At 35.3% G+C, this 26933-nt stretch overlaps 3 protein-coding genes and 1 pseudogene across 3 annotated transcripts; all 4 read right to left on the bottom strand.

The window, feature by feature from the left end:
* Positions 1 to 2369: 2369 nt before the first annotated feature.
* LOC104890035 (glucan endo-1,3-beta-glucosidase) lies at positions 2370 to 4125 on the bottom strand. Its single transcript, XM_010675389.3, has 2 exons — positions 4054 to 4125; positions 2370 to 3623 (listed from the first exon to the last, which is right to left on the bottom strand). The coding sequence occupies exons 1-2, from the start codon at positions 4112 to 4114 to the stop codon at positions 2545 to 2547; spliced, it is 1140 nt and encodes a 379-aa protein (XP_010673691.1). The 5' UTR covers positions 4115 to 4125; the 3' UTR covers positions 2370 to 2544.
* A 5854-nt stretch (positions 4126 to 9979) lies between these two features.
* On the bottom strand, positions 9980 to 11318 carry LOC104890036 (glucan endo-1,3-beta-glucosidase-like). Its single transcript, NM_001320012.1, is given in 2 exon segments — positions 9980 to 11099; positions 11209 to 11318. Coding segments are annotated over 2 exon segments (1011 nt in total). The 5' UTR covers positions 11288 to 11318; the 3' UTR covers positions 9980 to 10167.
* Positions 11319 to 16442: 5124 nt separating this feature from the next.
* On the bottom strand, positions 16443 to 22138 carry LOC104890268 (glucan endo-1,3-beta-glucosidase-like). Its single transcript, XM_057394545.1, has 3 exons — positions 21176 to 22138; positions 20577 to 20739; positions 16443 to 17425 (listed from the first exon to the last, which is right to left on the bottom strand). The coding sequence occupies exons 1-3, from the start codon at positions 21261 to 21263 to the stop codon at positions 16633 to 16635; spliced, it is 1044 nt and encodes a 347-aa protein (XP_057250528.1). The 5' UTR covers positions 21264 to 22138; the 3' UTR covers positions 16443 to 16632.
* A 1936-nt stretch (positions 22139 to 24074) lies between these two features.
* On the bottom strand, positions 24075 to 26383 carry LOC125497106 (glucan endo-1,3-beta-glucosidase-like; annotated as a pseudogene).
* Between the last annotated feature and the right edge of the window lie 550 nt (positions 26384 to 26933).

Genomic DNA, 26933 nt, shown 5'->3' with positions numbered 1-26933 from the left:
AATATATATCTTTATGTAATTATAATATCTTGCATGCTTAAGCACAAGTTAGCATTATAAATTTGAAAGTATTTTATTGGTGTTTGCTAATTCAAATAGGTGGAGTACAATATATCTTGTGTGCTATCAAGTTCACATTCCTCAATCAAAACAAGGCTTTCCAACATGAGTTTTGTTTTTTTAGAGAAGGTGGAGTGGAAAAAGGTAGAAAACTTTTCTCCCAACTCCTACTAGCTAGCTAGTGGTTCACAACAACTTATCTAAAAGAACAAAAAACTTGTTATCTACAAAAAGAATTTCAAAGTCCAATTAATTTTTGTTTCTAACACTTTATTTTTTGATCCATAAAGCATAATTTTGATTTTTTATTATTATTTTAACATCTTATAAACTAAAACTATTTATATATTAAAAAATAAGTATGGACAAAATAAGTATATGATTATTCAAGTTAAAGTGTTGCAAATAAAAAGAAATGTTGAAAATTCATCACAAGTTTCTTGATATAATAAATTTAGCCTAATTTAAAAAGTGTGTATTTGTACTAACTCCATGTCAAACCTAACTTAGAAATATTCTTGAATGGCCTTTCTATAGATTGTGAAGGGATATATATAAACTACTTCAATGTCAAATAACAACTACAATGTGTTTCTCAAGTAATTGTATCTTCCACATGCAACATTGATAGAATATTTATTGGGACTAGAACTTCTTGTTGTTATAGTAGTATTCATAACCCTGAATCCTAATAGATGTGAAAGAGTATTGGATTTTTATTACCTTTGCTTTGATGTTAATAAAGCCAAATTTTCTGAACCTTCATAAGAGTTGAGAGTACGTAGTTGTCACTTAAACAAGATGAGGGGTAATGCGGAATGCCTAAGAGAGACCTATTTTAGTGGCTTATTCCACATGTGATTCCCCTCATGATTGTTTCAAAGGGATTTAGCAGGCTACTCATTCCAATAAGATACATATATCTTTTAGGTAGTCCATTTTCTAAGTTATTCCAAAGTTAAGCATGCTTGGCTAGGAGTAGTCCAGGGATATTAGGTGACCTCTTGGGAGTTTTTTTAGGGTACACATGAGTAAGGACAAAATGTGTCGAAGGAACTTGTGTTGATTATCAAGTACAATTGTTAGACCTGGATACACATTGGTGATGATGATAAATATGACTCCCGCATGGGTCGAGTGTTACACCACCTATGTTTTCAAATTGATTCTAGGATGCTGTTAGGTATATATATGGTTAGATTATTTATCCACTATATACTTATGCAGGCATCACTAGGTGGCAAATCTAGAGTAATACATTCGTGGCTGCAAAATATTTGTTTAAGTGCAAATGGTCAAATTTTACAGAAAAATCTATAAATGTACTAATTTTATCAAAGAAATTAGCAAAAATGTAAATATAAGAGCAATCAAATAACCCTGAACTCTAAAGGATAGCTCCGCCCCTTTATGCAGGCCATTGATGGTATCAGAGCAAAAAATGGTTTTAAGATAGAATCCTACATTACTAGATTTATATATGTGGTTTGATTCTTCTTCGACAAAGGCTGATTTGGAGGTCCATCTAAAAATTTATATAACTTCTTTAGCCCATGGATTTTCCATAGAAAGATCAATTTTTGGTGTTGAACAACCGGATCAGAGGACGCCTATATTTGTCACTCATGAAACATATTTTGTTATATTATGTACAATAATGGAGAATCATGATAATTGATTAAGTTCAATTGAAAGCAAAGATTGTGTGCTGTAAATAATCTATGGAGAAGCGAATGGAGCATTTTCATATAAGGTTTCCATACAACAAAGCACAAACTTCAATTTTAGCTAGTAAGATAACCAAAGGCTTCTCTATTAGGTACAACAGCAGGGCCGTCTCATAAAATTAGGGGCCCTGTGCTAAAATAAAATTGTAAAGATTTTTTTTGGTGAATAGAAGAGCCGGAAGAGTTATAAATGGGGCGTTTTGGAGAATAGGAGAAGAAGAAGCTAAGAAAAACACCAAATAGAAATTAATCTCTTTAAATTTGTAATTAGATTTAGTTTTTTTTTTCTTTAGACGGACAACTAATAGAATTGGGCCCTTATATTTCGAGGGTCCTGTGCCGTTGCTCACTCTGCACATGGCCTTAGCCGCCTCTGTACAACAATACAAGTATGAAGGTATTTTTTGCATGATCTGCATGCATGGTTTATACGTTCTTTTTCCTACTAATACCAACTCATGAAGACTTCATTAACTCACACTTGAAGGAAATAATAATTGGGTACAATAAGTATAATATGTTGTTGTACATCAAAGCTGGAAAAAATATTTCAATCTAAACAAGGAGGACAAATTTGTGCATAATTTATTTTGTCATAATTTATATCATTATGCATGATTTATTTTGTACAAGAAGGACAAAATGAAACCATAATAAGATTAATTATTAGAGAATTATGAAACTCTCCTTTGAAGGGTTAACCCTAATATTTTATCTCGATACACAATTTGGTTACCCTTCTCTTAAAAGATTAGTTCTAACAGTAACAAAAGTCAAGTTGGCCATACTTTGGTTGTTCATCCGGAGTAAAAACTCCAAAATGGCGCTCACTTTCATCCCCTGGTTTATCAACCTCATCAAACATTGCAAACAAGTATGTCTCAATCTCTTCTCCTGGTGTCAATGGAGTACCATTCTTCACATGAGCGATCAAATTTGTGTAATAAGTCTTTGCATTTTCCGTCGTCGCCGCCTCTTCAGCATTAGATGACCTCATTTGATCATGATGTCTACTTCTTATAGCATTGTTTTTCTTACTATGGCCTGAAAATCCACCTTTCGACGGCCACCCGCTTTCCGACACCACCACCTTAACCTTCTTCTTCTTGTTACTCCGGGTTTTCTTTCCATTATAAAGTAGTTTATCTTGGGATGTAACAACTTTGTCTATAGAAGCAAGGATTGCATCATATATTGCATCGAATAAATTTTGGTATTTCAACCCATTTTTATCATCAATAAAAACAGTCCCTTGTGCGTTAAATAATGCGTAGTCAAGTTTAATATTTTTTGGATCATTTATATAAGATGTGTAGGGTTGAATATTCACCAACAAAGGTGAATCATTAGTTGCCAAAAAGTTTATTATTGGGGTAATGTAAGTTAAGTTTATAAATTGTGCATGTGATGGTGGATAAGAGTTTGTGATTAAACTTGTGTCAATTACTGTAGAAACCTTAATTTGGTTTCCTAAATTGTTCGAATTTAATGCATTAAGAAGATTTTGCATCGCTGGTTTAACCGATGAGGCTTGTTGGTCAGATGGATGGATTTCATTTCCAACGGCAATGTATTTGATCGATGATGCATAAGGGACCACGTTGGTCCGAACCCACTTATCAGCGGTCGATTGATCGGAGGCTATACTCGAAATTTCCTCGTTACGTACACCTAACATGAGGGTGATCCATGTACCTTGTAGTGCCTCTAGTGTGGTTTGATCGGGTTCATATAGTCTCATCGCTTGTATGCCGTGGAAGTCATAGAGGTTTACCACATCTTCCGCGCATGGCAAGTCTTTTGCATTCCTTCCATAACATACTCCAATTTGTGCGTCTATATTAAGACATCATCAATACAATTAGGCTTAAGGTATATAAACTTGTACACACATATTGGATGTCGTAGTTTGGCTTTTGCTTCAAATATTTTACGTGTTATTAAACAAGCTTCTTTAATTGAATATAATAAATTCTCTTGTATTGTTTTTAGGTGTTAAACACCACATGTGAGGTTGCCACACATTGAAAAACGAGAGAGAGATGACGACTAACATATAAGTTTGATGGACTAATCTTTCTATTACCAATTGGTTTTAGGATTTAAACCTCATCCGAACATATGAGTGATCATACTATCCGGTAACATATCTATCATATTAGCAACCTTCCTACTATAAGTCTATAACTATACATCTGTAATTTAATCATGTTCAATTAAAAATGGCAAAGATTAAATTGTGAGTGATAGAGTGAGAGAGAACTACCTGTAGGGTGCAGGCTAAGCAATAATAATACTGCGATGTACAGCGAGGAAGTGGTAGCCATATTATTGGAGGTGTGTTTATTCCTTGATAGGTTGAAATCCTTTCCTTTGCCACTTTATATAGAGTTGGCGAAAAGCTCTGTTTGGCATTACTAGCTGAAAATAAACTGAAACTGATAAGTTAACTGAAACTGATAAGGTGCTAGAACTGATAAGGTAACTGATTGATTAGTTTAACTGTTTGGCAAAATTAGTTATTGTCAAAATTTTGAAAAGATTTTTCAAAATTTCAGTGACCTGATTTTGAAAAGGTAAATTTTTTAACTCATCATTTAAGTCATTTTAACCACCTGAAATTGTATTTTAAGTGCTCTCCGAACACTACTAATCATTTTAGCACCTAAAATATGTTAGCACCTTATCATTTAAAGTAGTTAAAATGCTTTTCCAAACAGAGTTGTGGGTGTATAAAAACTTAAACTTCCTCGTCTATAGAGTATTCGACAACAGATTTTTGAACTTTTGGTAGCTACTATTGTTTGGCGACCAACGATTTCACGTCGAAGGTGTTCCGTCTCTGATTTGGACTCTTAACTATACTACAGACGGTTTTTGTTAATTAAGTTGGGTACGGATTTTTTTGTTTGCTAATAAATTCTACTTTTTTTTTATTTGTACTGGAACTAAATTATTTTTGACTAGTCTATGGGCAAGTACATGGTGGTATTACTGGTATAAGCTAGCACTAGTAAGTAGTAAGTAGTAAGTAGTAAGTAGACATGCATTTCTCGAACAATTTGAGAGCAGTGGAACTGTGCGTCGAATATCCACTTCACAGTGTCATGGGAGGCCGCAATTACTCCACTCTTCACCCTTCGTTTTTTAAGCTTATAGTAGTATTAAACCCTTATCAACCAACCGTATCCTGTGTGCTACTTCAAATTTTTGTATCTATATAAAATATTGCGCACGCTTATTTTTACGATTAAGCTAGCATAATATTTTTTTTTTATGAGGAGTAAGCTAGCATTATAAATATAAAAAATATATTATATTGATGTTTTGTTTTCCAACCAGTTCTTGTCCCGGACGATATGCCCTGTATTGATTATCAATTTACATTTGGCATCCACATATTTATTCCAAGCCATATGACTCCTTTCCAATGACCTACCATGTCCCTAGGAAAAATCCCGTGGCGCTCGGAACTTGGGCCCCGAGAAAGTCCGAAAGCGTGTATTATAACTTTCAATTTTGGCTGTTTTCAGGAAATTTTTGGACTTTTCCGGGCCTGGCCATATTTTCTCTCGAAACGTTCCAAGGAAGGCCGAAGTGACTTTTTACATCGCGCGGGTGCTTGGCACCATTTGTGTTGCCTCGAAAAGCATCTAAACACCATATTTGTTCATTTCTCATGAAACCTAAAATTGACTCGAAATGAGCGTAAAGACATCCATATATTCGTTCCAAGCCACATGACTCCTTTCTAATGACCTCGATGACCCTAGGAGGCATCACATGGCGTGCGGAGTTTGGGCCACGAGAAACTCCGAAAGCGTGTATTATAACCTTCAATTTTGGTTGTTCTTGTGACGTTTTTGAACTTCTCCAAGCCTGGTCATATTTTCTCCCGAAACATTCCTATGAGTGCCGACGTTACGTGTAAGGTTGCGAGGGTGCTTGGCACCATTTGTATTGCCTCGAAAAGACTTTGAAGGCCCCATTTATTCATTTCTCGTCAAACCCAAAATTGCCTCGAAATGAACGTAAATGCATCCACATATTCGTTCCAAGCCACATGACTTTTTTTCCAATGACCCACCATGTCCCTAGGAGAAATCCGAAATCCCGTGGCGTTCAGAACTTGGGCCTCGAGAAAGTCCGAAAGCGTGTATTATAACTTTCAATTTTGGCTGTTTTCAGGATATTTTTGGACTTTTCCGGGCCTGACTATATTTTCTCTCGAAACGTTCCAAAGAAGGCCGAAGTGACTTTTTACATCGGGTGGGTGCTTGGCACCATTTGTGTTGCATCGAAAAGCATCTAAACACCATATTTGTTCAATTCTCGTGAAACCTAAAATTGACTCAAAAAGAGTGTAAAGACATCCATATATTCGTTCCAAGCCACATGACTCCTAATGACCTCCCTGACCCTAGGAGGCATCCCATGGCATTCGGAGCTCGGGCCACGAGAAGTCGAAACGTGTATTAATTCATTTTGACTGTTTTTGGACTTCTCCAAGCCTGATCATATTTTCTCCCGAAACCTTCCTATGAGTGCCAACGTGACTTTTTATGTTGCGTGGGTGCTTGGCACCATTTGTGTTGCCTCAGAAAACCTCTAAACACCCTATTTGTTCATTTCTCGTGGAACCTAAAATTGACTCATCGAAATGAGCGTAAAGACATCCATATATACGTTTCAAGCCACATGACTCCTTTCTAATGACCTCCCAGCATGACCCTAGCAGGCATCCCATGGCGTTCGAAGCTCGGACCCCGAGAAAGTCCGAAAGCGTGTATTATAACTTTCAATTTTGGCTGTTTTCAGGACATTTTTGGACTTCTCCGGACTTGGTCATATTTTTTCCCGAAATATTCCTAGGAGTGCCGACATAATGTGTAACGTTGCACGGGTCTTTGGCAATTTCCATTGCATCGATAAACTTCTAAAACCCCATTTGTTCATTTCTCGTGAAATCCAAATTTCCTCGAAATGAACGTAAATGCATCCAAATATTCGTTCCAATCCACATGACTCATTTCCAGTGACCTCCCATGGCCTTAGGAGGCATCCCGTGGCGGTTGGAGTTCGAACTCCGAAAAAGTCCAAAAGCGTGTATTATAACCTTCAATTTTGATTTTTTTGCGACATTTTTGGACTTCTTCGGGTCTGGTCATATTTTCTCCCAAAACATTTCTAAGATTGCCAACGTGAGTTGTAACGTTGCGCTGGTGCTTGACACTATTTGCATTGCCTCGAAAAGACTTTGAACACCCAATTTATTCATTTTTCGTCAAACCCAAAATTGCCTTGAAACGAACGTAAGTGCATCCACACATTCGTTCCAAGCCACATGACTTCTTTCCAATGACCCACCATGTCCCTTGAAGGCATCCCGTGGCGTTCGGAGTTCGGACCCCGGGAAAGTCCGAAGCTTTTATTATGACATATAATTTTAGCTTTTTTGGGACATTTTTCGACTTCTCCAGGCCTGGTAATTTTTTCTCCCAAAACGTTCCTAGGAAGGCCGACGTGACTGGTAAAAACCCTTTTTGTTCATTTCTCGTGAAACATTTATTGACTCGAAATGAACGTAAAGACATCCACATATTTGTTCCAAGCCACATGACTCTTTTCCAATGACCTATCATATCCCTAGGAGGAATCCCATGGCGTTCGGAACTCGGGCCCGATAAAGTCCGAAAGCGTGTGTTATAACCTTCAATTTTGGCTGTTTTTAGAGCATTTTTGGACTTTTTCCGGGGCTCATCATGTTTTCTCACGAAACGTTCCTAGGAAGGGTCGACGTGAATTGTTACGTTGCGCGGGTACTTGACACTATTTGTGTTGCCTCAAAAATCCTCTAAACACCATATTTTTTCATTTCTCGTGAAACCTAAAATTGACTCCAATTGAGCGTAAAGGCATCCAATTATTCGTTCCAAGCAACATGACTCCTTTCTAATGAGCTCCCATGACTCTAGGAGACATCCCGTGGCATTCGGAGCTCGGGCCCTGATAAAGTCCGAAAGCGTGTATTATAATCTTCAATTTTGGTTGTTTTTGGGACATTTTTTGACTTATCCGCGCCTGGTCATATTTTCTCCCGAAACATTCTTAGGAGTGACGTGTAATGTTGCACGGGTCCTTGGCACAATTTGTATTGCCTCGAATAGCCTCTAACACCCCATTTGTTCATTTCTCGTGAAACCCAGATTTCCTCGAAATGAACGTAAATGCATCCACATATTCGTTCCAAGCCACATGATTTCTTTCCAATGACCCACCATGTCCCTAGGAGGCATCCTGTGGCACTCGGAGCTCAAACCCTGGGAAAGTCCTAAGTGTGTATTATAACCTACAATTTTGGCTTTTTTTGGGACATTTTTGGACTTCTCCGGGCGTGGTCATATTTTCTCTTGAAATGTTCCTAGGAAGGCTGACGTGACTTATAACATTACGCGGGTGCTTGGCTCTATTTGTGTTGTCTCGAAAAGCCTCTAAAAACCCTATTTGTTCATTTCTTGTGAAACCTAAAATTGACTCGAAATGAACGTAAACGCATCCACATATTTGTTCCAAACCACATGGCTGCAAGGGATGAATCCTAAGGTCTTGGGAGACCATTTAAGAGTATACTAATGCCTTAGAACAAACATATATATTGTGTCCTTCATAGCTATCTTAGGGTGAAAACTGAACATATACAATATAAGTTGTAGAAGATATTTTAAGAAAATAAAGTGGGTCTTAACCACCTGAGATCCCTCTCAAGGCATTATGAGATTCTTGGGAAGGTCTCAAAGAAAATATTACCGCGCCTAAATAAGTCCATAAATAGCTCTAAAATAACATTTTGAAGCGTGTATCATATGTTTTTGGACATTCTCAGAACCTGGAAAATGTAATTCATGAAATGCATCTTGATTTTATGGGAGACCATTTGAAAGAAGATTTTCTTTCACCCTTGAAGGGCCAAAGTTTGTGATATAAGTGATAATATAAACCGAATTTGACACAAATTCATTTTGAGTTTGAGAATTAGAAATCAAATTTGGTAAGAAAAAATCCCCAATATTGAAATTTATTATATATATGAAATGTGGAAAATGATAAATTTTGACCCATTGACATGGTTGTTTATTAGTGTTGTCAAACGTTACCAAGTGTTTGGTACGAGTTAGCGCACGTTATTGAATAAGATTCAAGTCTACTCGCAAGTAAACATTTCCATGGGATAAGACCCATTCAGCATGTGGCCCATGATTAATTAATACTTAATAGTTAGACAATAATAGACATTATCTAGACTCTTGCCTTACCGACATAAGTCTCTCCGATATTTTTTGGTTGATATAATAACAAAAAAAATAAAATAATTCAAAATCATCTGAATACAATTTTTTTATGAAGATCATCTTGTCGAACTATCACGCATATATTTTCTTGTTATTTTTCTAGGATTGCCATATACATTAGAATGATATTATTCTAGGTCCGAGGACTATCATTAAATCGAATCAATATTACGGGTTGTCGTTGAAATTTTCTACATGCTATATTTACTTCTTACGTGAAGTATTGTATTTGTATACAAACTACTTAGTAAATATGTATTGTCATGATTTATAGGGCGCCACCTTCGGAGGAAGTGATTTCTCAAATTTGTTCAACACCAAGGGAAACTAACTTTGAGCAATATAGTTTTCATCACGCTTGTTTTGTCAACAAATTAAACTAGCTTGCTTTTCCATTAAAAAAGAAAATTGTATAGTCATGATTTTTTTTGGCATATTGAGCATTGCAAGTCTCAAATAGCCGGACGAATTCACAATGAGTTCCCCCTTTGTGGCTTTGTGTCTTCAATTTAATGATTATACTTTCGTGGCAACGTTATTAGAGTCAAATATTTCAATATATACGTTACCATTTGAAAACACAAGTAACTCAATAAAAAGAGTAATTTAGGCAAAAGTGATCAATATAGATTTACAAATTAAATTACAATCACCTTATTATAGATCAAATCCGAACCATAAAAGATTCATATTGATCATTACCTTGACATAAAATCGACCTCAACTAGCATTCTAGATCTTATAGTAGTATATATTAGTAATAATCATGTGAAATTTTAAGACAATATTCCTCAGCATTTGAAGACAAAGTTAAACAAGAACAACTTTTGACAAACTAACACATTTTTTCACAAGATCTCTATATAAGAGTAAATATTATTGCAGCTAGGATAATATTACAACAGGAGGATCTTTTATTACAATTTTAGTCTATGATCGGGTGTTTGATTTCACTTATTATATATGTAGATGACATAACTACATACAACATATTAGCATATATATATATATACTAGGCAATTAAACTACTTTCAATTATTGAAATTGAGTTGGTATTTTGGCTGTTTATTGGGAGTAAACAGTCCAAAATTGTTCTCAATACCTCCACCCTTTTGGTTCTCATCAAACATAGCAAACAAATATGCCTCAATTGCTTGTCCTTTCTTCAGGGGAGTTCCTTGCTTTACATGACCAATTAAGCCCTTGTAATAAGTCCCCGCGTTAGAAAAACTAGCAGCATTACCACCAGCCGAAGGCCACCCACTCTCGGACACAACAATCGGCACATTGGGGGCACCGGCCTTCGCTAAGGCCGCATACACAGTGTCTACTAAAGCATCAAAGACATTTTGGTATTGTAAACCATTATCATTAACTTGGGCATTAGGTGAAGTAAAGAGTGCATAATCTAGACGCATACTTGGGGTGCCAATGAAAGAAAAGTAAGGGTAAATGTTGGCTAACAAAGGTGAATTGTTATTTTTAAGGAAGTTAACAATTGGATTCATGTATGATGAAGAAGTAAAAACACCTTTAGAGGGTGGGAAGTTAGCAACGAGGTCACTTTTTATCGCGGTAGAGACTTTAATTCTACCAGCTAAATTAGCTGATCGAAGGGCATTTTGGACATTTTGCATGGCCGGGACAATTGACCCTGCCTCGGCATCATTAGGCATTATTTCATTACCAACTGCTATGTATCGAATATTAGACGCGTAAGGGACTACATTGTTTTGGACCCAACGAGACGCAGCCCCAGCATCGGAGCCGAGTGACCTTAGGTCACGCTTAGGGACATCGACGATTAGCCCTATATTCGATCCTCTAACCGCTTGGAGGGTCCGTTGGTTAGGGTCATAGATTCTCATCCTCGTTATTCCCCTCGACTTGTACAAGCTTACAACATCTTCCTCGGAAGGTAAGTTGTTGCCTAGTCTCCCGTTACATACGCCAATTTGTGCCTCTGCATCACATCAAACAAAGTAATAAGTACTACGTAAACATATAAAATGAAAATTACACTTTAATTTTTCTAATTACACACAATATTGTTTCACTTATTAAATACGTACCTGTCAGTTGAATACTAGGTAGAATTACTACAAGAAACAGCAAAGTAGCAACTGCAGAAGTTGTGCTAATTAGCCTCATTGTGAAGAAATAACTCTAAGAACAGAGAAAAATATCAAATTTTGTTTATTGAATCATCATACATATTACCAGTTTTTATAGGATAATTGAGTTGAAAAGTCTACACTATAGTTCAAAATTTTGATACAAGAATAATAAAGAAAATACGAATATGACCAACACTAGGGTCGTTTTGTGATAAAATTTCAAACAAAAAACGTCGTTTATGGACATAATTCAATGCTAATTATGACTGAAGATTTTCTTCGTATAGCAGCCACTTAACTTGTGTTTTGGGCTAATTTTTTCTTTACTTGTGAGTGAGTACGTTAAATGTGGAAAGTTGGAAGATTGAGATCATTACAAAGACTAGATAATTGATGAATGCCTAATTTAATCTAGTATTGTAGTCAGGAAGGACTAACACGTCAAAATGAATTATATTAATTCCTTGCTATATGGTGTAATAGTCTTTTACTTCGTATTGCATCATATGATTTTAAGAGAATGATGCATATCATGGTACTAACGCGTATCGTTTGTAGGATCTCATTTACTTGTCAAACTCTCTTCATCTCTAGATATTCCTTTTAGCTTTTGAGGTTTAATTTTGCCCATACATCATTCTTAAACCATATACATACAGGTCCTCTTGAAAATTTTGGGGTTCCGATTCTAATATGAAAATTGGCTCCCTAAATTTATAGAAAATAAAAATGGAAGGTTAGAGTTCTAAAGAAGGAAAGTTGAAAATCTAAAGATAGATTATTGACAAATTTATTAAGGGTGGGAAACCAGGGTGATTTCTTCGGTAAAATTTTCAAAATAATATATTTTGGGGGTCATGTGCTGTTTGGCTCCTTGCACACTATTATCTACGCCTCTGACTATATAAGTAAATGTTATAATGTTATTTTGCAATATATTAATAAAAAAGGAGTAAATTGAGTGGTTAGAGTTATCACGCAAAAAAAAAAAAAAGGATTGTAAAACAATGTTCACTGTGTTATGTACTATGTTTCAACTATATTAGATATTTTGAGATTATGTTGAAACATGATTCATACATACAAAAAATAAAACAATGAAATAAAGTTAAACAAGAAACAAAGATTTTTAACGTGGTTCAATCTACTCGAGATCTATATCTACCAAATTCACTAATAGTGGACTCCCCTAATGGTGTTGCCAAGTTGAATCAAAGTACAAATTCTTGTACCTAATAAATACTCTCTATAATAGTAAAATTACATAAATATCTCCTTAATATACGCTTCTCAATCAATTACTCCCTCCGTCTTTTTTTATTTGCTACATTTTACCATTTAGGGGTGTTTCAATTTATTTGCTACATTTGCAAATATTTCCATATATAGTACATATGTCCCACACTTTATTTACAAATTTGCCATCACTCCCTTCTTGATTTTGTAAATGTTTCCATATATAATACATAGGTCCCACAATTTACCTATTTGCTTTTTTGTTAATTCCATTTATGTCAATGGTCCCCACTCCCTCCTTGGTCTTTGTGAAAAAGTGCTTGTAGCAAATAAAAAAAGACGGAGGGAGTAGAACATTATCAAACCTTTTATAAAGTAAATTATCTTTGCACAAACTAGATAATAACTTCTACAAAAAAAAGGTACTCCCTCTATTTTAAAATATAAGGCATTTATATTTTACGAGAATTTGCTTTGACTACAAATATCTCTCAAATGTGATAAATAAAAATCATAAATATTATACCGTTGGATTCGTCTTGAAAAATACTATAATAATATTATTTTTCATAATTTTCTATCAACATAAATTAAGAGTAATTAACGGTCAAAGTTCGACCTCGAACATCGTGCGTGCCTTATATTGTGAAACGGAGGGAGTATTATTTTAGATTCAAATATTTAACAAAGATACTATTTTGTTTAATTAAGATTATTTTCCATAGAACAACATATTTTTGAAAATCTTTTTCATTATGTGAAATTACTACCATTAGTCTATTTATACTAACTTCAATACGTCTTGGGGCCGGCCATAACTATAGTTATTATTCATACTACTAACACTACTAGATATAAATAGCTTAATTAATTATGTTATTGATAATAATTTTACCAATAACACTTAGGTCTTAGGGCAATAGTAACCAAGTTAGTTACTTCTACAATTTACTAAAAGAAAAATCTAACTACTCTTCAATCTTCAATCTTTCAAACTTGAGCTCCAATAAAACTTTTTAAAGTAATCAATAATAATCTGCATCATATATACGAACATACATATATGATATATAGATGCAAGGATAGTTTATGCTATCATCAAAAAATTCAAAACTCTTAAGGTCATAACATATATAACAATTTTATATTATTGTTCCGGTTGCAAAACAGTGGACGACCTTCAATAAGGCCGCCAAGGATTGAGTGCGCGTCCGCTAGTGAATAACTGCAAGGAAACAAACGTAAACTATCCTAGGGAGATGCAAGGAAACCCCCTCCAACGCTCAAGTTAGTATTATGTCCGGAAAGGTTTAGAGAGAGAAAGTAGAGAGAGAAGAAAATTAGTGTACGAGCAGAATAGTAATACTGGGCTTTTCATAAAAGTATTATTCATTTGACAGACTGCGTAATCCTCATACACGTATGGTTGTGATTTGCCTCAATAAGAAACGACTCATTTTTTTGTCTTATTAGATGACTGCCAAATTGTCAGACAACTTCACTAAATTAATCTCAGGCGTTGCTATGGATATGCTTCATAATCGCGTCCTCGTACAATCCTCGCGGACATATTGATGTGTCCGCTAGCATACTTGGGTTATACCTATACAATTATTATAATTAGAAATTTGCAGTCATAAAATCGATCTCAAAAGTGAAAAATGACAAAAAAAAAAAAATTAGAACAATATTATGTGGCGTGCCGCCTGTGAATAATTCTTGAATCCTCCAATTTAGAAAAGTCTACAAAATTGTCTTATTTAGTACTATTGTACTCGCGACGCAACTAACTATTAGTCAGGAACGAAAGTATTTAATTTCACAAGTCGTTTTAATATGTTCTCCTCTTGACTTCTTGTTATACTAGCCTTCATATGCACGCGATGCGTGCGTTAATTTCAAAATTTGTTATTCTATTAGATACTCCATTCGTACTTTATTTATGATTAAACTTAAATGTGAAAAATTCAACAGTTAGATGAATTTAGATATATTAATTCACTAATGTAAAAAAATAAAAAGTTTGTGAATGATTGTTAACATTAATTTTTTGTGAATGAATTTTGAACAAAAAGAACAAAAATAATGAGTTTGTTTAACTGAATTAAAGAGTATCAAAGGTAGTGAATGTTCAGACTTTTCATGTGCACGTTATGTATGCCATCTTTTTTTTATAAGGTATAAATATTTTGTCCATTTAATTTTTGATTGAAGTATTTGATGCATATACATTTTAATACTTGTTTTAAATGGCAAGTTGGAATGAGAATTTTTAAATGATTTGCTTTTGTAATTTTTTTCATTCTATTAATTAGATCATTAAGGGTATTTTAGGCACTTCAAAAGAGGACACCACACCTCCTCCCTTGGCTTATATAATAGAGATGAGTGACGACGACTATAACTTATGGAGTCCTCCCTCGGTTGAGTGGTTGTTACTTGTTAGGTCTTACAGCATTTTGATCACTTCTTATCTATTACTAGAAATTAGAATAAAGAATTCCTCCGTTGTCTCTTAGTTATTATCACATACTTCCACTTGCACCGTTGTAATTGTTAGGTGTAAAATATTGACTTTTGGTCATTTAAATATTTTTTGTAATATTTGACATAAAAAATTCTAATTTCTAGATCATTTTAGTTTTTGATTATTTTGCAATAGTTCTTAGGTGGGGAAGGGCCTTACTCAAAAACAAATTGAAGTGTGTTAAATCGGCTATATACCATGAACCCACATTAGATTAATATATATGGACATAAATTCAAAGTTATATATACTTTCACATAAAAGAGAAAAATATTTCACTTAAAAGAAATGGAGGAAGTATATTACTATTTGAGTAGGTTCGTGCAAAAGTTAGGAATTTTATTTTATTATCTAAAATTGGAATTATTTTGGAAAAATGGTTGAAAGTGGAGATTTTTTTTTTTTGACAGTAAGATTATTAATTTTTATATTATATTTTTGAAAAATTTACTTTAGCTCCCTCCCCCAACCAAAAAAAATACAAAGTCAATTAGAGAAAGTACATCCTATTTATGTTTAAGACTAGAGCTGATTAGAGTGAGACTGGCTCCATTTGAAAAATGCCTGGGCTTAAACAAATTTTTTGGTCCCGGTCCGACCCGATATTTTTTTTGAGTTTTGGGCAACCTAAAACACGTTTTTTTGTTCAAATTTTGACTTGATCGGATTTTGACCTGAGAAGCTCGACATTTTTGCCCTAAGAAAGCGGGGTTTGGGCACAAAAAGCGTGTTGAAATTTGGCCCAGCCCGACTAATGGTCAATTTTTTTGGGAAGCCCGGCATGAACCCGGTTGGCTCACCTTTTGATCACTAAGACAATGACATCTTGTTACGAGCATGTGAGCCTATGAGAGAGCCATACCCGATACATGCGTTGATATATAGAAAATATAATTGGTAGAAAAAATAACTTTAAAATTTTATTTCATCATTAAGAAGACAATGACATTTTGTTTTAATAATTTGCAAATTGATTACATACGGGTCTTTTAGGCATCGTAATAGAGATATGATTGAGCCATTGAGGGAAGGTTTGCACATATGTGATATGTGCAATATAATTACTACTCCCTTCGTCCCAATTTAGTTGCTACATTTTGATCGTAGGCACTATTCACGTTATAACTTTGACTATATTTTACTTCATATATATATATATATAAGAAAAAACATAGTCATGCATGTTGGATCTTCTTTGAATCGTCCCAATTTGTATTTTCCAAATATATAATTTTTATTATATATGTAACTCAAAATATTGGTGTTGCATCTCGTAAACTGTGATAAAACAAATGTAGCAACTAAATTGGGACAGAGGGAGTAATTAGTAACCTTGTACCCCTGGAAAAAGAAAATAGCATCCTTTTAGCCTGTAGCTCCCTTGTCGCCACTATTAATTGACGTTCAATTAGCTAGGGTCTGATGATACACATACTAATCCTTCATTTCTAAATTCCAAGCATACTTCATTCTCAATAAGTTAACAAAATGCGCATTCTCTTATTAATTAGGTAGTACAAAGTACAAATACACGTTTGATATGAAAAGTTACGATTTGCATATTGCAAACAATATCTAGAAATTCCATACTTTTGGCTAGCTAATTGTAAGCCTAATCAGTTAAAGTTTAATGAACCATACTTAGGCTGCTGATCAGGAGTAAAAATCCCAAAATTATGCTCATCTTCATTCCCTGGTTTCTTATCTTCATCAAACATGGCAAACAAGAAAGTCTCAATTGCTCTCCCTGGTTTCAATGGAGTCCCATTCTTCACATGGTTGATCAAATTGGTGATATACTTCTTTGCATTATCGTGATTAGCCCCGAAACCACCGCCTGACGCCCACCCGGTCTCGGACGTAAGCAATGAAACGTCGGGCGCACCAACCTTATCTAAAGCCGCATATGTTGCATCGGCAAGTGCATCAAATAAATTTTGGTAATTTTTGCCATTATTAGCGTCCGTAACAACAGTTCCAGGAGAAGTAAATAAGGCGTAATCAAGAGAAATTTGTTTTGAATTACGTTGGTAAGCAAAGTAAGGGTATATATTAACCATGAAAGGTGAACCATTTTGTTTTATAAAGTTGATTATTGGTGTAATATATTGAACGTTACCAAATTGTCCATTAGATGGTGGGAAGGCGTTTTCGACTAGGCTTGTACCAACGGATGTAGAAACCTTAATTTGATCACCTAAATTGTTAGAATTAAGTGCATTGAGAATATTTTGCATGGCTGGTAGAACTGATGAAGCTTGTGAACTAGATGGATCAATTTCATTTCCTACCACAATGTACTTAATTGATGATTCAAAAGGAACTACATTGTTTTTAACCCATTGGTCCGCAAATGATGGATTGGTAGCTACCGATTGAATGTCGTCGTTGGGGACGCCTAAGGTAAGTCTTGTAAGTTCTATTGACTATCAATCTAGAAATAATAGCAAACAATAATAGAATATCAAATAATAAAGCAGGAAAGAACACACCAGAACTTTTACGTGGAAACCCAAGAACTGGGAGAAAAACCACGAATCTGCATAGGAATCGATGAATATTCAAGAAAGATTACAAAAAAGCACTCAAGATCTCTCTCTATAGCCTTTTCTCTCTCTAATATGTGTTTAAAGATGATGAATAATGAATAAACATAATTAGGGTTTATATTTATACCCTCATTAATACCAAAAACCGGAAAAAATTAGGCTTTGCGGTTCGACACCCCGCGGCCGCGCTCGACAACCCGCGGGCGGACAGAACCCGTCAGTTTTGTCAGTTCTTCGTAAAACCGTCATAACTTTCTCGTTTCTCACCGAAATTGGACGTATGACCTATCATTGGAAAGCTCTTGGAACAAGCTATCACCTCCACTTTGAATCACCTCAAAATCATTTATAGATTGAAAGATATGTCCATTCAAAGTTGGCCTTATGTCCCAAATGACGTTTTCCTTCTACGCAACCTCATCTCCACACCCATACACCTCCATGAGCTTCATATATCTATATACCCAACAATCTCCCACTTGGAGATAGGTGTAAGTGAAGAAAACTTCATACCTTCATCATCCTCTCATTCATCAATCCTACACACAACTCCCACTGCAAAAGCAATCTCTAGTCGTGTCCAAACCATGACATACTCAAGCATCCCATGACAACACATCTCCTCTACACCAAGGAAATAACATTGAAGTTTGCACCAACTCCAATACAAAAACATTCAAAGTCTACACCGACTTTGATTCTTAATCACTAAACTCCAAATCATTGCACCATCACTCCATGAACCTACACACCCTCCTACCCCGGAGGTCGGATCACCTTAGAGACAAGCACAACCAAATGAAGATCCCTTCCTCTCAAACTAAGAAAGATAGCCACTTCCTCTCCAACCAAAGAAGCACATTGAAGTCTCATCAAACTTCAATAAAACCAATTACCACCTAAGCCAAAGAAGCTTCTCATTGTTCTAAAACAAACTCACATTGCTCCCACTCGAACAATACACCCTTTGTTCCACTTAGGATTTCCGGCAACATGCTTGTGTGCCGTCCTTCACCTTGTGCGCTTACCGGTCAATTTGCCACCGGGATACCGCTTCACCACGGTTCTCATCCCTTGCCCACTATCGATAGTTTTCCGACCAAACGACACCTTACATGAAGTTCTCATCCCAATCCCGGACCCCTTCACTGTGCTCCCCATGGTGTAAAGTGTTCCATCCTTGTCCCACGAGCTATGATCATTGCTCCCTTGACAATCTTCCAAGAACCACCATCAAACACAACCTTGTAACCCGATGTAGCAAGTTGGGCTACGATATCAAGTTTTCTTCAACCTTGGGATAAACTTGACATTCTTCAACTCCAACGAGCCACCATGAGTGAGTTTCACACTCACATCACCTTTCCCCATGACTTCCACTGCCTTGCCATCCGCAAGGTAGACCTTTTCAAGTTTTCCGGATTTGAAATTCCGAAACAACTCCTGCATGGTGAGGAATGATGAGAAGAACCCGAATCCAAGACCCATGATCCCGAGCACCCAACCAACTCTTCCTGATCATCCATGCTTACCATCAAAGCATCGGAATCGTACTCGAAATCAAGTTAGTTGATGCATCTTCTTCATCATCACTTTCTTGAACCTTCTTCTTCCCTTTCCCATTCTCTTTCCTAGGACAATCTCTCTTTAATATGTCCTTCATTACCACACCCCAGCAAGTAACACTAGCTCTGCCTTTTGACTTACTCCGGTCCCCCTTTGACTCCGATTTTCCCTGAAAGTTCCTCCCTTTTCCCCTCCCTCTACCTTCTGCACTGTATGCTCCAGATGATTCTCCACTCTCCTTCCTTCGAATGCTCTCACTCAAAATCAGATCACGGACAACATCATAAACCAATTTCTCTTTACCAGAGGAATTACTAACAGCAGTTACAACAGTTTCCCAAGCAGTAGGTAAAGAGGACAACAAAATTAGGGCTTTCACTTCATCCTCAAAGGCAATATTAACCGAAGATAACTGACTTATTAATGAATTAAATTCATTAATATGTTCAGCAGCAGAACTACCATTATTCATCTCTAAACCAAAAAACGGCGCATCAGATATACCTTATTCATTGCAGAGGGCTTTTCATACATATCTGACAGTGCTTTGATCAATCCAGCCGTTGTTTTGATATCCTTGACATTGAACGCCACAGTCCGAGCCAATGTCAAACGCACCACCGCTAGTGCCTGTCTGTCCAGTACTTTCCACTTAGCCTCCTCCATCTCAGCAGGCTTTTCAGACAAAGGTTGATACAGATTTTTCTGATATAAGATGTCTCTATTTGCATCTTCCAATATCCAAAATCTGTCCCATCAAACTTCTCAATTCTAATCTTTGAATCCTCCATTGTTAATTATTCTAGATCTAGACAATAATCAAACCTAGCTCTTGATACCACTTGTAAGTTCTATTGACTATCAATCTAGAAATAATAGCAAACAATAATAGAATATCAAATAATAAAGCAGGAAAGAACACACCAGAATTTTACGTGGAAACCCAAGAACTGGGAGAAAAACCACGAATCTGCACTAGGAATCGATGAATATTCAAGAAAGATTACAAAAAAGCACTCAAGATCTCTCTCTATAGCCTTTTCTCTCTCTAATATGTGTTTAAAGATGATGAATAATGAATAAACATAATTAGGGTTTATATTTATACCCTCATTAATACCAAAAACCGGAAAAATTAGGCTTTGCGGTTCGACACCCCGCGGCCGCGCTCGACAACCCGCGGGCGGACAGAACCCGTCAGTTTTGTCAGTTCTTCGTAAAACCGTCATAACTTTCTCGTTTCTCACCGGAATTGGACGTATGACCTATCATTGGAAAGCTCTGGAACAAGCTATCACCTCCACTTTGAATCACCTCAAAATCATTTATAGATTGAAAGATATGTCCATTCAAAGTTGGCCTTATGTCCCAAATGACGTTTTCCTTTTACGCAACCTCATCTCCACACCCATACACCTCCATGAGCTTCATATCATGCCATATACCCAACAAGTCTAATGCCTGATCCTTGTAAGGCCTGAAGTGTGGCTTGATCAGGATAGTATAGTCTCATTGAACCTATGCCATTGGATTTGTAGAGGTTCACTACATCATGTGGAGATGGTAAGTTGGTTCCATCCTTTCCATAGGCCACTCCAACTTGTGCTTCTGCATGGATGAATCATTGATCGTTAGATAGTACTTCATCTGTCGACTTCTTAGTAATTGCAACATTTAATTTAATACTGGAAAATTAACTTATAAAATACATTTTCTGCAAGAAACTACTTAATTTTAAAAAATGAGGCAGAGGCACAAAAACATACTTTATTTATCTTTTTTATGTGGCAAAACGTAACTAGTGGTCGGATTTTAATTGGATGACTTTGTTCCAATGCTGACTCACACGATACATAAAAAACAAATTTATTTTGTTTCATTTAATTCATAATAATAACCATCTCATCATATAGTTTCTAGATCTCCCTACTTAATTAAATAAGTGTTATCATCAACATCTTTTCAAAAAAATCTATGTTGTTTAAGTTTCAATATCAAAGAATCAAGATTAGATTTTAAAGAGACAGAGACAAGAGAAAGAAACCTGTTAGGTGTAGGCAGCTAAGCAATAAGATTGCCACGACGAACAACGAGGTGGTGACATGCATGGGAGGGTTGCCAAGGTTAGCCATGACTAAGTAAAAGTGTATAGTAATAATATATGGATCAGGATGTATGTATGTTCAACGCACAAGTATATGCCCCTAAGTTATATAGGTCGATTACTACAAAAAAGTTGCTTAGTACTTTCCGAGTCAATGTATGGGTTGGCAAGTGATTTGCCAATCTTTTTTTTTTTTTTTTTGGTTAAAATGGCAACCATGACATATCATAATTAAAGTCAGTTAGGGTTTAAAGAACCCATTACAATCCGAGATAAATAATTCATTACAGACATTAGGGGGAAGGGTGAAGGGGGATTGGGATGGTGTCACGTCTACGTGATTTGCCAATCTTAAACGGCAACTTTTAGTGTTAGCTCTTAGCTTGACAGCCTTGAACAAGTCCAAGCTGAAAAAAATAGCTAGTGGAAGTGTGGAGCCTTAGTTAAGCACTAACCCAAGTACGTCCAAGTTGCCTTAGTCTTTAGGGTACTGTACTTAATTGTCGAGACTTGGAAGGCACTATATGTTGCCTATTCAATGTATCTACCTACGATACAATTATCATGCAATTCAATGGCAATATGGCATTGACTAGCAAGTCTTTCTGTCAAAAAAAGAAAAAAGACTTAGCAAGTCACGGATGCAAATATTTTATATTATCATTGGTTCCAACTTTCCATTTTGGATGGGGCAGAGGCAATTACGTATTATAGGGCAATAACTACACATTATACAGTACTGTAGGTCCTTAGCGTGACTTACTTTATTTTAAATACAAGGGGGACATACCCTATTTAGAACGCACACATACAATGCTTTTCGTTTAGTGTTTCTGATTCAGGCATTTGAGAGTAGAGGAAAAGATAAGTGGAATTCCTACCCCAAATACGATCTAAGTGGTGGAGCATATTAGATCAATATGACCCCACTTGAAAATAAGAATATAAAATTCTTTCTTATAAAATTTGTGATTTTTCAATTTATTTTCGTAAAAAATTTGACCACTTGATCCCAAATAAAATTTTATTAAATGTTTTTGACCCCACTTAGTATTTTTTCTTGATCCGCCACTATGAACTAGGAAGACTTCGACCTTGTGATTTTAAGATTGTAAGGTGAATCAGTAACCAGCTACACCAAACAAGTTTGGGCTTAGTGTTTCGTATTTGCACTTGTAGAAATTTGAGTAAGAGAGGTATACAATTAAAATTAAAAGCTGAAAAGGGTGATCAGTGTGAGGACAACTTAACGGACCATTTAACCCATTTGGCGCTTGGAGTTTCAGACAACCTAAACTAGGGCCATAAGTCCCATTATTAGCTTGAAATATGATTTTGTTTTGAAGATAGGGAGTCACAAGGGACCGTCAGAGTTCTATTATAAATTATAAGTACCATGTATTTCCACGTATTGCCAACTATTCTAGTTGGCATCCTAATTGACTTGATATAAAGTTATGCTTGAAGTCATGTGTCAAGTTGGCAAAATCCAGCTTGTAAGAAACCTATGAAGCTTGGAAAAAAAATCTAAGACATGAGAAATCTTCATTTCGAATCATCATTTTCCATTTTCATAACTTAAGGTTAGAAACATTGATATTTTATTAAAGATAAAGGATAAATGAGTCATATATATAATGTAAACTTGATGTTTTGATTAAAGTTATAAGTAGTGGCGGAGCCAGGATTCTCAAAGTGGGGGGACAAAATCCGACCGTCGAGCATTCAGAAGTTTTTTCAAGAAAAAAAAAAGTACAACAAAATTGTATCGGGTTGTATTCCCTTAGCTTTGGACTTGTTAGAATTAGGTGAATGTGAATCACTCGACATTTTATATTAAATTGATAAACATTAATCAATTACATATCAAAGTAATCAAACCAAACTATTCAATATTTCAATTATAAATCAACTCATATAGTCATATTTACAATTTCCTCATTAGAAATTCAAAATTGCAAACTAATTAATTATAACATTTTCCTAAATCATGAGTTCATGACCAATTCCAAACCAACAACAAATCAATCAACAACCATAAATCCACAATCATAAATTCACATTTCACAAGTATCACAATTCACATTTTCACAACCAAATAATATATATATATATATATATATATATATAATATATAATATATATAATAATATTATATATATATATATATATATATATATAATATATATATATATATATATATATATATATATATAATATATATATATATATATATATATATATATATATATATATATATTACCTTAAAAAAACTAAAACTTAGCCACTTAGGGTTTAGAAATTAGAAAAAGCAACTTACTGAACGACTGATGACTTACTGGGCGTCACCACGTCGGGGTCGGGACTCGGGAGGTCGGTGATTGGCCATGGGCGGTGGGCGTAGCGGCGTCGCTTCGTGGCTTCGTCTATGACTCCTTCGTTCGTTCGAACTTCGAAGGCAGACGAAGATTGAGGACTTGAGGTTCGTCCGGAGTTCGAACTTTGAAGTTCGTGACTCCGTTCCTCTTCCTCACCGCTCGTCGTCGTCGGCTCCAACGAATGTGCGGTCGTCGGCTGCAGCGAATTTGCGGTCGTCGCTTCGTGGCTTCGTCTATGACTCCGTTCTCTCTTCCTCAGTTTCTCTTCCTTTTTTTTTGTTTCAAGCGTGCTTTTTACAAACGCTTCACGCGTCTCTTAGAGTCCCCAAACCCCAGCGTTTTCTTTTTCGTTTTTTTGTTTTTTTTTTCTAAAAAAAACATAAAATGATTTTTGTAAAGTGGGGGACATCTGTCCCCATGTCCCCCTGCTGGATCCGCCACCGGGTGGAAGACATATGACATATAATTAAAATTTTAAACTAAATTAATATCGAGATGAAAATTCATCATCTTATTTATTATATATTCCCACAAATTAACTAGACAAGGATATATAACACATATCATTAAAAACTTATACTCATATATACTAGAAATACAATGATACATACATTGATTTGTTCGTTAAACCATACTTTATGCAATTAATTACTATCCACAAAAGTTGAGTTGGCCATACTTTGGTTTTTCATCAGGAGTAAAAAGCCCATAATTCTGCTCACTTACGCCGTTTGTTTTCTCATTCTCATCAAACATTGCAAACAAGTATGTCTCAATCTCTTCTCCTGGTGTCATTGGAGTTCCCTTCTTCACATGATTGATCAAATTGGTGTAGTAAGTCCTTGCATTTTCTATCGTGGCATATTGTTCTCCAGAACTAGAAGGCTCCTTTTCATCATTGCTACTAGTGATTGTTTTCTTAGCATAATTGTGTGGCTTCTTGCCGGTAAATCCGCTTTTCGACGGCCACCCGCTTTCGGACACCGTCACTTTGACATTGTTGCCACCTTTCTTTTTATCATCATTCAATGATTCAGTCTGAAGTGTAACAACAACTTTCTCTATAGCCACATAGGTTGCATCATATATTGCGTCGAACAAGTTTTGGTAACTTTTCTTAGTGATAGGATCAATAAATTCAGGCTCACTATTCTTAAATAATGCATAGTCAATTTTAATATTCGTAGGATCTCCTACTAAAGAAATGTAAGGTTGGATATTGACCAACATAGGTGAATCATTTGTGGTTAGAAAGTTTATTATTGGTGTAATGTACGATAAATTTTTAAATGTGGAATTGGATGGTGGAAACGTGTTATCGAGTAATCCTGTATCAATAGCCGTAGAAACCTTAATTAGGCTTTCTAAGCTATATGAACTTAGTGAATTCATAATATTTTGCATAGCTGGTTCGACCGATGAGGCTAGTGGATTATTAGACGGATTGATTTCGTTTCCGACGGCGATGTACTTGATAAATGATGCATAGGGGACGACGTTGGTTTGGACCCATTCGTCGGCGGTAGGTTGATCGGATGCTATACATGGAATGTCTTCATTAGGGACACCTAACATGAGTTTGATCTCGTGTTCCTTCTAAGAGGGCTTGGAGTGTTGCTTGATCAGGACCATAGAGTCTCATGGCTCCTATTCCATTGGATTCATAGAGGTTTAGCACATCTTGTGCGCAAGGTAAGTTGTTTCCAAGCATTCCATAACATACTCCAACACTTGCATCTAGTATATGAATATAATCATTAGTACAATATAAGATGTTGTATGTCTATTGGGGATACAAATGAGTATAACTTGATAACCAAATATCAACTTAGCTAAATTAATTCAACTCTCGATAGCTAGTTGAATATAATAATAAAAAAGACCGACATGCTTTGAAATTTATTTAATTGACATGACATGACACGGTAGAGACCCTAGACGATACAAGACCAAAATAAAAATTGAACCAGCTCATATATGTATCAGTTACGAATTAACCTTTATTAATCACAAATTGAGATAAAGATTTAATCGTACCCCATCCGAACTAGTTTGCCAAGTGAGACTTGATCATCCGTTCACATTACATAGCATGTACAATTCAAAGTTAAAGAATGTATAATGCATAATAAAAGAACATATTTCGACTTCATCTTTAAAAAAACATGTAATTCATAAAGTAAATTAACATACACTAGTTAACTATATAATTTGATAAAGGAACATGGAGGAATAATGAAAAGAACATAATTAGTCGTAACCGTATTCCATATCATGCTCTTTATCAATACGTGTATAAAAGCTAAGCTTCCTAATAATATGGGTGTTTATTAATAGTTTGTGAAAAATGCTCGCAATCAGAAACCATTCAATTCATGAAATGCATGTCTTCTGAAGCTAATAGAATATAGTTAAGGAGTAAAATGTGTAGGACAATGGAGAGTGATAGTATTGTAATTAGGATTTTTCCCACCCCTAGTTATTGTTCGAAACAACTACTTTCGGATTGTAATATGTTTAACATTATTAGGTAATGAATGAAATGCCATGTTTACCAAAAAAAAAAAAAAAAGAGTAAAATTTATTTTAATAGCCAAAGAGTTAGAACCAAAAATAGTTATAGAGAGATACCTGTTTGGTGTAGGCTTTTTAATAGAACAATTGCTGTGATGAATCGCGAGGTGGCAAAGGCCATGGCAGTTTCCTACTTGAGGCCTTACAGAAAAATTTGAAAAGAAAAAGCAGCAAAATTAAATGCAGGTCATTCAATATATGTCCCTTTATATAGTCAAATCATATTGAAAAAACTAACAATTATCACTGCGTGCGTCACAACATAGAAGTTGGTCTTATAATACCATAAAAATAAAACATATCCTTGTTGTCTTATTTTCTTTTTGCTTAATCTTAATGCACACACCGGAGCAATAATATTTTTAAATTTTAATTGTACATAAGTATGAAAATTTAATATTGTAAAATTATAAGTCGACACAAATCAAATAAATCCAAGTGACTGTTTTGTTCCATATATTTCGGTCGACTAAAATTTATGGTCAAAGTTTCACTCTTTAAATGAAATATTTCAAGCACGAACACCAAATAAAAACGAAGAGACTACTTGCTTCATTATTTTATAATAGCAACGTTTTGATTTTAAACTTTACTAATTTGTTACTTTGACCATTTATATTTTTAATATTTAATTAGTAAATTTTTTAGAATATATATTCATGTTATGAAAATAAATATTGAAACTAATCCAATAACATGTTAAATTAGCATGGTTGGGTGCATTTACAAGATTATAGCAAAATTGA

The sequence above is a fragment of the Beta vulgaris genome, chromosome 4, assembly GCF_026745355.1.
Source record: "Beta vulgaris subsp. vulgaris cultivar EL10 chromosome 4, EL10.2, whole genome shotgun sequence".
NCBI classification, from domain to species: Eukaryota; Viridiplantae; Streptophyta; class Magnoliopsida; order Caryophyllales; family Amaranthaceae; genus Beta; species Beta vulgaris.
Note: the sequence above shows the minus strand (reverse complement) of the source record. Positions and strands in the feature narration are given on the sequence as shown.